The 12900-nt window shown below is 42.4% G+C and overlaps 1 protein-coding gene across 1 annotated transcript in view; it reads right to left on the bottom strand.

Annotated features, from left to right (window-relative positions):
- Window positions 1-12360, bottom strand: part of GNAQ (G protein subunit alpha q) — a 307686-nt gene extending 295326 nt beyond the window's left edge. The window contains exon 1 of the mRNA XM_037798660.1: window positions 11698-12360. Coding sequence (XP_037654588.1) covers window positions 11698-11833 — 136 coding nt within the window. The 5' untranslated portion in view covers window positions 11834-12360. The remainder of the gene's footprint in view (window positions 1-11697) is intronic.
- Between the last annotated feature and the right edge of the window lie 540 nt (window positions 12361-12900).

Genomic DNA, 12900 nt, shown 5'->3' with positions numbered 1-12900 from the left:
TCAAACTTTGTGTAAAAACTGTGGCATTATTTGTGAAATTTCAAAATCATGGAAAAACAAGATATGAAAAAAATAATTTAATTGTATAATACAGAACGGGCTGCCCCTCTTTCAAGAGCCACTATGAAAACAACATAAGGTATTTCTTAGGAATGTAAGAAAATTCTTAAGTAGAAGAATATAAATGCTTCTTCTTAACTCAAAGCTGAACTATACAACAGTTTTTCTCATTATTAATTTTAAATTATTTTAGACAATCATACCACCAGAGGATAGATATCTTAAGCACTCTTCATTATTTCATTCCAAAAAGGGAATATGGTACAATATAAATTCAAGTAGTAGCATAGCACTTGAAGATACATTGTATGATATGAAGGAACAATATTTGTTATAGAAAAAAAAAAATCATTGTGTGACCCAATGATTCAGTTCTAGGCATGTACAATGCATTAATTAATTCCAGAAAGGATACATTGTAATTTGAGTCACAAGTCACAAATAAACGCTAGGGATTTAGAAAACCCCCAGAGAATATCTATTCCCATAATAAGCATAGCCTGGAGTGGAAAGTCCTACAGAAAATGTGTTTCTCAAAGGACATACATGGTGATTTTTATGAAAATATATTTGGAATCAAGATTTCCCTAAAAAAATATTAATGAAGTCCTATAACTTCTTCAAATAAAATGCAACTCTTTGCTGAGAATTGTATAGATAAGGTAAATAAAAACTGTTTATCAGCAACTGATTCAGCCATAGAGGAATAGCTCTCTCACAGATGATGGGAAACTTACAAGACTCATCACTATTTTTTAATCATTTCTAATGTGCTGTGGATAACATCTTAGATGGCGACCCAACACACCATAGGAGAGACTAGAGTGTTGGGAAGACATCCCATTAGTTCTGCCACCTCCAGACTGTAGGTCAGAGTCACGTGTGGCAATTCATTAGTTCATGTACCATCAGGAAGTGAGTGGTAATGAAAAGAGAGGCTGATTTCAAGTTCCTCTTGATTCAGCACTACCAAACTCTGCTCCCAAATTCTTCCAATGAGATTTGCCTACATTTTGAGTAAAGAAATTCTCTTAAGTCAATTCTGTCATGGATAAATGTAGCTGCATTTTGAATGTTGGTCATTATTGGAAATGGGCTTTAAGGACCTTGAACAATCTCAGAAAACAGTCCACACCCTGGCTTGGGCAACTGCAATGGTAGCCTAGAAGGTGAACGGGAGACAAGAGCTCACATCCAATTCAGAGGAGCCTTTTCTCTGCTAAAAATTACAAGGTTGCTCCTCTATTACATGCCTCCATCTAAGTATGAATCTACCCTAGAGAACATCTCATGACATTACATATCCACTTATGGCTACAGACAAAAGGAGCTCTACGGTGGGAGAAGCAAGCTGGGAAAAAAGCAAATTTCCTGAACAAGGGTCTCTCAAGAGACATTCTAATAACCAATCACCAGATCAGCCGAGTCCTAAATATAGTAAATGATGTATTTCTATCACCTTGAACAGCTGACAGAAAAATACAATGGAGGAACCTTTCTTTGTAACACGTGGATGCCTTTTCAGGACACTGCCTTAGATGAGCTCTGTGCTTAGCCTATCTAGCCACCTCTGGGAGCAAAAGGACAGGAGAGATGCCAAGCAACAAAAACTCCTCCCAAACAACCCAGGCTTCTACACTTGCTCATCTTCCAACCCAAGATCTGGGAGAATAAGGGCACAGTGGATATGACCTAAGGTGAAAACCTAGCTGTTCCTTCTTTGGTCATAGAGACCTTTCTACAGTATCCAGACAACGGACACATAAAGTTGCTCCCGTAAGGTTTCTCTGATCATGACCATGCCTGGCTAACAGCAGTTCAGAGACCACAGCATTCTATCTACTTTAAAACAAAAAAACTGAAAATTCTTTATTTCGAGGCATCAGTGTTGCCACCACTATCTGTTTTGCTGGTTTCAATGAAGGTCCCAAGAAAAAACAAGTGCAATGATGAAAGAAGTAGTGGACACAAACTGGTCCACACAAGACCAATGCTTAACTTCACATCTTTCCTGGAAGGCCCTGGAAGAGACCCAGAAGCTCCAAACACAAAACAGCCCCTGCTTCGCCACCTACCCAAGAGTGCTCTGCTTTGCTGTATAAGGCACTCCTGGTGCCCAGGTCCAGATGGACAACCTGGTCTTTGTGTCTAAATGGCAGAAATGGTATAGGCAGCCGAGATTATTTGTAAGCAGATGAGGAACAAGACTCAAAGCCTAGGGAACCAAAAAAGAAGTAGTGAGTCAAAGGAAGCAGCCTTAAGGGAATCTAAGAAAATGCCCGGGCTTGGGTAGAGCAGCCCTTGAACACTGCCTCCCAGGCTCTGCCTCTGCGCCTCCCAGGATATCACCCTTCCTGCAGGAAGCAAGAGACCCATGCTGATATGACAGGAGGTTTTTGATACCATTCCCTGGGAAGATGGTGAAACTATCAGCAGCATGCCAGGCGGCCGGAGGGGGAGCTCTGGGCAGGCCCCCCTCACAGCTCAGTCCAGAAGGGCAGAGCTGCCTGCAGGTGCTCAGGGTTTTTAGAAAGGGAAAGAAGAAGGTGACAAGTTAGGAGAAGATCAGAAGGCCACCAGCCTGCGGACGGCGTTTCCAGGGTCCACTTGCCCTCAGTCATGCCACCTCGTACAGCCCACACCACTGGAGAGGGTTGAACTGAATCGTCATCCAGGGGTGTGTTTGGGAGAAAATGGGAGCAGACTCCAAAACTGCAGGAGGGGAAGCAGGGAGAGTTTCAGAGTTTGGATGGCCCCTAGAGATCATTTAGACCAATCTCTTCATTCTACAGGTGCTATAGAAAAAAAAAAACAAACATAAGGGTGAGTTTTCTGGGGGGAAAAAACAATCAAGGAGGGAGGGCAGAAATATTTGGCTGTCTTTCAGCACAGGTTTTAGAAAAGATACACGTACCTAATCAAATTTGCTTTTCCATAATGGGTTTTTAACTATTTAGCCAGACAAACTTTCTTTCACAAAGCCAATCTGCCATTGTTTTTGCATGATTTATCAATTTTCAAAAATATATCACAAGAGTTAAAGAGAAAAGGGAGTTACACTTAACAAGTATCCTGGCATTCTTTTAAGGACATGAAAATTAAAATCATCCCATATTATTAGAACAAGTCACAGGAAATAGGTCATCTCTCTAGCACAAAGGAAAAATTGCATTTGCCATCTGCAGAAAGAACCCATATTATAATGAAGGTGCTCTGAAAAGTATCAATTCACATGGCAAGAAAATATCATTGTATCTTTACCCTAAAAAGCAAAGAAATAAACTGAAAAAATCCTACTCAGACTGGGTGTAATAAGAGCAAAGGCCACTGCTAATATCATCTTCCCTAACTATCTGCAAGAAAATACAATTAGAAAGAGATGTTTTTAAGGCTTTTCAGTAACTGAGACAACAATGTTCAAATCATTAACTGAGAAAGACACACTATTATCCAGCACGCCTCTACCGAGGCTTCTTCCTTCCAGCGAATGTACCGCATCCTATTTTGAAACTCAGTGGTCCATAATATTTTACCCAGCACTGGCTCACTCCCTCTCTGCTGGCAATCTTGAAACCAATCTCAAATCCCTGTCCTCTGGAAAAGGAATGAGAACTTTGCATTTTGCTCAGTGACAAAGTATTTTGCTTTGCAGACTAAAGTAAGGGTTAGTAAAGAAAGTTAATCACTTCCTAACACATATTCACAAAACCCCCTTCCTTTTTTACTGTATTAAAGCACCTAACTTCTCCTCTCACCAGCTCACAGCCACATGATGTCTGACAGAAGCACCAACTTGGAAGTTCCCCTAAATCTTAAGGACATGTGCAAGCCAGAGAATCAAAAGAACTCTTCCTAAGCATTTGTTTAAGGAAGATGTAAAAAAGAGAGTAGGTGGTTGGGTGGTATCTGCATGGAAGGACTTGGGGGAGGCCTTCAGCAAATAACTGGAAGACTGAACAATGGATGGGCAAGACCCTGAAACATTTGTCTTGGGAAATAAGTAGATAGTAAATAAATGGTGATGGAAGAAGCCAATGATGAAATTGCTCTGCTGTCCTTACAGCAAAAGGAAACGTAGAAAGGAAATAATAAAGTAAAAATTAAAAAGACGAAAAATGTTTTCAGAATATAAGAAATTATATTTCAATTTTTAGCAAATGATGATGATCAAAATAAACAAGTTCTGAGGAAAGGCAATTTTTTATTTCAGTTCTACAAAGGGAAAAAAATCCTGAGACTATCTCCTAGAAATATATATATGAGTATGTTTCTAAACCTCACTATTCACTTCCTGTAATAAAGCCAAAAGGTCTTGCTCTAGTCCTTTTTCTTTAATTTGTGGATCAATTATTGTTCCTTTCTGTGAAGCTTCAGGAATATAATGGCATTAATAACACATTTGCTTTCCCAACCACACTACAATCCATTACACACTTCCTTGAAACAACTACTTTGTTTCTAAAGCAAATTGCTCACCATTCAAGATTAATCCTGGAATAAAGAGGCATGGAATTTTCAGATTCTAAAGTACTTGTGTGAGTAACAGCTTTCCATTCGAACTGCTGGATAAACTGCTATTGGCTTTTGAATCTAAAACAATGAGAATCTTCAACTGGATCATTCTCACTAGAGATGAAAGAGGCAAGCATGGAGCAAAGGTGATTCAGTATTTAAAACAGAATTCCTTTCACTATGCCCCAGGTGGCCACAAAAGAGCAAAGAGGAGTAGTAAATGGGAAACATACAGATGACATCCATTAAAAGAAAGCAAGAAGTTTAAACTCACTTCCCTCTGATGATGACTCCACTGCTTTTAGGAACCCAGTCGCACCCCCTCCCCTTATCCTCCTACCTCCTCCTGCCTCTAATTACTGCCAATAGAAACATTCTCAATTGAGCAAGGCATCGTGTAGTGCTGAGATACACAAAAACACGAGCCAGGCCCCTTGCCCTCGTGGAGCTTCCAATCTAGTGAGAGCTACAGCAAGTGGTCATAAATAGTTCCTCAAAGTAAAAAGCAAAAAATGATACACTTGGAAGAAATAATACCTGCAACTCAGGAGATCAAATTCTCAAGATCACCTGCTTTCCCCACTTGTGTAATCCCCACAAAACGGCTTTCAGATTATGTTGTCTTTTTCTCTGTATCAGGAGCCAATACCAAAGCAAAAACCAGGAAGTTTAAAGTCAGAAGGATATGTCAGAACTAGGGCGTCAACTAAAAAACAACCAGAACTGAAAACTGGTTGTAATTTTTCCTCTTGGCAAATAAGAAATGAGAAGTAGTTCACACAGCACATTATTTTGCACACAGTAGGTGTTTAATATTCATTCATTTAAACAATAATGCAATTGTTCTTTCTTTTGGTATGCCTACCAAGAAAACTGGAGGAACGATTTTCCAATAACTGACAAGTGTTTGTTGAATAAATCAATTTGAAATATTTTCATAATTTTATTTTTAGATATTAATTTTGTGCTTAAAATTTAACCATGAAGCTTTAAAGTAAAACATTCTGCGTAATTTTAGGAATTATGGTTAGTTATAAAGGTCAAACCCAGAAATATTTAACAAATTCAGTTTTTGGTTCTCAGTATCTCAATATGGATGTTTATTTTTGTTTGTAAGGCCCAAATTCATGACCACCTAGGATTTATGAACTCTTATTTGACAGCATGTTCAGGTCCTTTTTTTCATTTTTACTACATGTTAGATGAGAAATCAGATAGGCTTTTACATAGGAGTAATGCAACAAATCAAAGGTGATTGTCAAACAATTTCCCATTATTTTATTAGTAACAGATGTTCACACAAAATAGTGTCTGGGTCTGAGAATAGTTCTTTCTTTAATGTTATTCCGTTCCACACTGTTTACTGTATTCAGTTATTGCCACAGATTTAATTACCAACAACCACACATTTTACCTTCTATTGCTATTTCACACTTCCCTAGGATTAATTCTGCAGAGATCTTGTTTAAAAGCCATTACAAAAGTTTCTCTTTGAAATATATCACCACCCTCCCCCTTCAACCAGGAAATTATAGAGCAAATTTGTTGCTACAAATACTTGGCTTTCCCCCATGTCAATACATAGACAGTCCAGAGGAAACAGATTCCCTCCACCTTCTTAGGGAGAAAGCAATCCCAGCCTTCATAAAATGGCTTCTCTCTCTTCGAAGATGTACACTTTGGGCTCCATATCGTCTTCCCTCTACAAACTCAATCAACATTCACACTGATAGCAACAGAACTACCAACCCCTCCCACCCACCACCACCCCCCCACACATACACACATACACACACTTAAAGAAAAGCTAATATGAATGCTAGAATCAAATTCACCCTTGGAAAATCCTGCTAATTTCTTTTCAAGTGTAAGTTGGCTTGGATCATGAAGAAAAATCTGTTCCTTTCTTCTGCTAAGTTTAGCATAGCACGCAGCTTCACAACTGTGAAAGCTGCTTCAGGTCCTTAAAAATTCATCTGTAATTGAAATCATAACTATATTTAATAGGCACCTCTGAAAAGTGAACATAAGCCATCCCAACAAGTGGAGTTGTTGTTTATCTTAATGAAAAAGAGGCTATCAAATTTATCTGTAATAAACAAAATGGTTACTAAGTTATTCTTCGATTCTCCTTTATAAACAAACGTATTTTTAAAATATTTGAATATATACAAAGAGAATAGTTTCACTGTTCAACAGGGTTTTCATTTGTGCCAAAGACCCTATATGAAGAAATAACATGTAAGTAGAGGATTGACAGTTATATGTCAGCTCTAAACAGTAAATCTACAAGGTTCAATGCAAAAATTTTACTCTGAAGGCTTTGTTATAGCTTTGAACAGAGCTACAGTTCAGTTTTTTACGAAGGAAGCTCCCACTTCACTCTTCAGATATAAACTATAAGTATGTGTTTTTTAAAAAAAAAAAAATGCATCCAAACAAATCCTGACATTTAGAAACATATTCATCATTTGGAAGCTAAAAGAGTACCAAAAAATAAAACTGGTTGGTCCCTAAAGCAGACCCACAAACCACAATTTTGGAATTTCCAGGCAGATGCTAAAGGGATACTTTCATTCTACAGTTCAGAGTAGCCCCATCCTAGAAAGCCACCGACATCTGGGTTAATTCAGGCAATCAACATCCTCCCTCTTCCTCCAATTAACTCCACCTGAAGGGTAGTGGGGGCGGTACTTTCATCCAGAACCACATGAACGAACTCTCCGTACACTGTATTGACCTGAACATTCCCAGCCTTTCAAGTTCTTTCTTGCTCTACAACTGTATAGTTTTCAGTACAAATGTATACCCCTCAAATTAAAAATGCTCTATCTGCAATTCTTTAAAAGTCTGTATACTATCATGGTGGGGTTTCTCATATAATTGTATAGGTAGGTCATAAAAATCTATTGGTCATCCCCCGTGCTCTAAAGAATTTAAAAATTCACTCTGATCAGAATATCACTGAGAAAAATGTATGGCAAAAAGATGCTAGGGTTAAACTCTCTTCTGCATGATTCTAAAAAAAAATAGTCAAGATATGGAACGGTTTCTTTTTTATTTTCTTTAAACGTTCATACTTTAAGCATGACTGTTATTATCATTCCAAAATTCACCCAGCACAGAACTGTAATACACTGGTTCAATATGTGATACAACATCTTACATTAACACTTCCCATCCTGGAATGCATTTGTAATAAATTGGTTCAAAGAGTTGCATACAATTTTTTTTAAGAGAACCATGATTTTAACCACCACAGATGAAAACATTACATGTTCCTGTATCTTTTTTAATTTACTTATTATTTTATGGTCCTGAGTCTATTAGGAAGGTCATAAGTAAACTGTTTCATTCAACATTTATTGAAAGCATTCTATGAGTTAGATATTGTGCTAGGAGCTGGGATTCAATAGTAAATAAAATAAACACAATCCCTACCTTATAAACTTAACAGTCTAGAATAGGAAGAAAATCTACAATCATATATGGAATTTTGTTTAGAAGACCAAGAACATATATTCTTCCATCTAAGATTTGACTAAACTTTTCCTGTTTGCAATAGGTGGAACTCAATCAATAAAAGTTTGCTAAACCTTCCTACTCAATAGTTAAGATATGAAAAGTAAAGATTTTTAGAAACATGTAAAATAAGAACAGGTTAACAGGAAAAAAATGTATCTTCTGTGAACTGAATAGAATTTCAAGATGAATATCTGGGACTGGAAACAAGCATTCAAAACTACTTGTTTTATACAGACTTAAAGGCACATTAATGTTAAATAATGGGGCCTATGTATCACCAATAGAAATATTTAGTGAATATTCGTGAATATCAATTAAAGGAGCTATAATGTACTTTACACCTACAAAGTATATAAAAACATCAACCAAGTTAAAGTATTCCTTTGTATATCTACATAGAACACAAAGTTTCCTTTGAGCTGTCAAAGAAAGTAAACATTAATATAAATGAATCCAGAGAGTGAATAAGCTACAGAAAACAAGAAAAATATTCAAAATTTAATATGATGTTCTCGTGGTAGATTTCAGGTCCCTTCAATAAACAAACAAAAGAATAAAAATCAAAATATTTAGATACTGTATAATAAATTTGGGACACATGGTCATATTGGCTGGATACAAGTCAAAACAGCCCAATTTTTACTGCCAGATTTTCGAGTTAGGTAATTGCTATTTTCCTTTCCTAATTTTTGATATCATTAATTTATAAAATTAAAAAATTATGTAAACAAACACAGGGGTACACATTTATATTCCTGCCAAACAAATCCATTAAAATGGTGTCATGCTTTGAACTAAAATTTACTTTGAAAACAGTTGAATGCTGAACTTCCATACATGAGTGGGTCCTCAATTTAAATAAATGAGGTTTAAAATATTAGTAAATCTTTAAACCGTAAAAGGCCATAACCTCCTCTGAATAGTACTGTTTAAATGAATGAAAGAACCAGAACTTCAAGCTCACTCATCACCACCGCACATCAGGAGTTCCTCAAAAGGAACCCCTCCCCAATGCCTTCCTCTGTTCCACAAATCAACCATCATTTCCCTCCAGGACTCAGAAAATCATGAATTCACAAACCCATACACACACACACAAATCTACATTTAGTGTATAGTACAACTATAGAAATAGTGTAAGTGTTGCAGCAGTTAGATCACAAAAGCAACATACTTGGAACATGAACCTGTAGCAATTCTTACATGATGTCTAAGAATCATGTTTCTGAAAGGAAGCTGTGTAATTTTTAAATCTTACCGATGAATGTGTGTTCTAAATTAATGTCATATTTCTCTATCACTTCTAAAAGGCCATATTTGGGGAAAGCAGGGAACTGTATGAAACCCTACTCAAATATCTAATAGGAAAAAAAAAAAAAGTTATCCATTCTACCACCACTATAGCAGTAAAACTGCTTTTCTTTAAATTTTGTTCCTTAGAAAATTATCTCCAAGTTCATTTTAAAAGCACAGTATGTCATTTAATTACACAGTATGTAACTGAGCCTCCATATATGTTCATTTCCCCTGAAGTCTTCCTCCTAGTCATTCAAACCAAGGCCCTTTGACAAATCCCCAGGTCTCTAACCCTGAGCTGCTGGAAAACTCAAAGCTGCTACATTTCAGGCAATAGGGTTGACATGAAAGACTTCAAACATCCCATTGATAGCCAAACAGAAACAAATAAAAACTGTAAACAGACAAAATACAAAGAAAAACCATTTTTTAAACAAATCACTCTAAAATATCTTTTTTTTCTTAATGGTGTACTTAAACACTCTATGAAATTCTCTTGCCCCCTCTATTTTCTTCTCATCTTGGGAATTCAGACCATTTTCAGTCATTAGAAGTATCCCAAAATGAGAATTCCCTCCCACCCCACCCCCCAAAAAATCTTCATCTTCCAACTGCAGTTTTCCCCTCCCCTGGCTTCCTTGCCTTGAGCCCACCTTTCAACCAGTGCTTTGCATTGTTTTTTATAAACATGTGCACATTTATCTAATTGGGCTTCAAAAGGAAGACATAAAGCATGGCTTGTGAATTAACTATTTGTAACTGTTTGTGATCATTATATTTTGTTCCTTTTTGCAAATGATCCGGTACATAAGCAGTTCAGTCCTAAAGGCAACTGGTTTCTAGAACCAGGAGATGCAGCTCAAGATAAGAAAGAAAACGCAGGCTTCTCAAACCCTAACAATACAATTTTCTTTTCTTACAGAAATGTCTGAGAAACACATTTATTATACACACAAATACCCAGAAAACAAGTACAGACATTTTTCAGGCCTGTTACTGCAAAGCTGTTTGCTCTTTCTTCCACAATAGCTCAGAGTTATGACAGGCTGGCTTGTATGTGAACCCTGATGGCTTGATTCTGAACGTTCTCTAAGGAATAATCAGTAGAATTACTATTTGAGAAATGGCATTTTCTAGCTAACTTAACGTCAAAGCAGAATGTTCAGCTGTTCTTTAGAGATTAAAGAGAAATTTTTGCCTTTGCTTCCCATTTTTCCTTCTAGCCGAGATTCCAAAAATATTAAAATTGCTCTCCGTTTTAAACAAACAAAAGGTTTCTATTTGTTTCCATGAGAGTAACTGGGAGGCTGCACTGGTTTTCAGTAGTAATTATTGTGAATTCAGGCCTACAACTGGGTTGCCTCATTAAACAAAAGCTACCCATCGCTGTCAACAACCACACAGCACGACGCTCCCCTATCCTTCATCTTTATCCGGAAGGAATGGTGGAGACAAGAAACACGCCTGTCACCATCCGATGGCCAAGAAACTCTTCTTGGGGTCTCTCCAATCCGCGGCCTGGTGGCTAAAGAACAGTACTTCTATGAAAACATTTGGGCTTGCCCCCAGCCAATAAACACATCAGTCTCCTTTCTTTGGATGACCCACTACTGGGCTCCCTCAACATCCCTCCTTGGAGAATCCAGTCGCGCGTCTGCCCACTGCTCCACCACTCACTCCTGACCCCAGACTACGCTGATACACAGGCCATCCCACCGCACACCACCTCCCAGAGTGTCCTAAATCCGCCCGCCTCCCTCCGGGGTCTCACACATACAACTCCCCACTTCCCCACCCCATGGGGCACCAAGGCCACGACACTGGAAGTTCGATCCCTGTGCCCATCTTCCCACCCCCGCGCCTCTCCGGGAAGTGATTTTCCTTTAAACAAATGCACAGTAGACAAACACGCACCCCGAATGCACAGCGCTCGGGGATACGAAAAAGCACACGCCGAGACACCGGGCAGGGCAGTCCCGACCCGTGCCCATACCCGACCCGTGCCCATACGTGTGTGTGTGTGTGTGTGTGTGCGCGCGCGGCAGTCCCGACCCGTGCCCGTGTGTGTGTGTGTGTGTGTGTGTGTGTGTGTGTGTGTGTGTGTGTGTACGCGCCCGCGCACCCGTGCAGGGTGCGGGTACGGGTGGTGGCCGGGGGCGCGCTGGGAAGGGCAGGGGCGCGCCGCGGGAGCCCGGGCCGCGGGGGCCGAGGAAAGCTGCTGCCCCGACAGGCAGGGGGTGGTGAGCGGGGGGCGCAGAGAGCCAGGTGGAGATCACCGGGCGGCTGACCCCGAGCTGTACTCACCGAGCAGCAGCAGCTTGAGCTCCCGGCGGGCGTCCCGCTTGTCCCTGCGGAGCTGCCGCTCGATCTCGTCGTTGATCCTCCGGGCTTCCTTGGCCTCCTCGCTCAGGCAGCACGCCATGATGGACTCCAGAGTCATTCTTCCAAAGTGCCTCCGCTGCAGCCCCGCCGGCACCCCCTGCTCACACGCGCGCACACACACCCTCCCGCCCTCGCCCCCCCGAGACAGCGGTGGCCGCCGAGCCCCCGCCGCCCTGGCGCGCGTCCGGGACGAGCTCGGGGAGCCGCCGCGAAAGCCGCGGCCAGGGCCGGAGCCACCAGGTGGGCCGGGGGCGCGGCGGGAGCGAGCAGCCCGGATCGGCTGCCTGGGCCGCGGGAGGAGCGAGGCGGGCACGGAAGGCGGCCGCAGGAGCTGGCTCGGGGGGCGCGCGAGGGAAGGCCGCCGCGCCCGGCCTCGCTCAGACGCCCGCGCCTCCTTCCCCGGGCACCGGCAGCCCGCCTCGCCCCCCGCGCCGCCGAAGCTGCCCTAAGCCCTGCGCCCCGCGGCGAGAGCACATCCACCGGGGCGTCCCCGCAGCTAGCGGTCGCCGACGGTTCCGTTCGCCCAGCGCGCCCGCTCCTCGCCGCCGCCTGACACGGCTCCCGGGCGCCCTCGGCCCTGCCCGCGCCCACCGCCCGGCTCGCGCGCAAACACCGCTCGCCGGCCCGCCCGTCCGCCGCGCACTCCGCCTCCGCCAGACGCCCAGCCCCGGCCCCGATTGCCAGGCGCGGAGCTGCTGCTCAGTGCTCGCCCTCCCCCTCGCCACACACACACATTTTCTTCTTTCTCTGAACTGGAGCACAGATCCGGGAGAGAGGCGGCAGCGGCGGGAGGGGGAGGAGGAGGCGGAGGAGGAGGAGGGAAAGAGGGAGAGAGGGAATGGACGCGGGAGGAGGGGAGACAGGAGGCGGTGCCGCCCGGCCCCTCCTGGCAGGCTTTCCTGGGCTCGGTGCCGCCGCGACGCGCCTCCCAGTGCGGCTCTCGCCTCACCCGCGCCAGGCCGCTCCCTTCGGGCTCGGTGGGCGCCTCCCGCTCCCGCGCCCTCGGCGGGGCCCGCGGGCGTAGCGTTTGCAGCCGCCCCCGGCAGGGGTTGGGCCCGCGCTCGCCGACGCGCTGCCGGAGCGGATCGTCGCTGCTCCGGCCGGGGTCGCCGCCAACCTGCAGCT

This window comes from Choloepus didactylus, chromosome 10 (genome assembly GCF_015220235.1).
Source record: "Choloepus didactylus isolate mChoDid1 chromosome 10, mChoDid1.pri, whole genome shotgun sequence".
Classification (NCBI taxonomy): Eukaryota; Metazoa; Chordata; class Mammalia; order Pilosa; family Megalonychidae; genus Choloepus; species Choloepus didactylus.
Note: the sequence above shows the minus strand (reverse complement) of the source record. Positions and strands in the feature narration are given on the sequence as shown.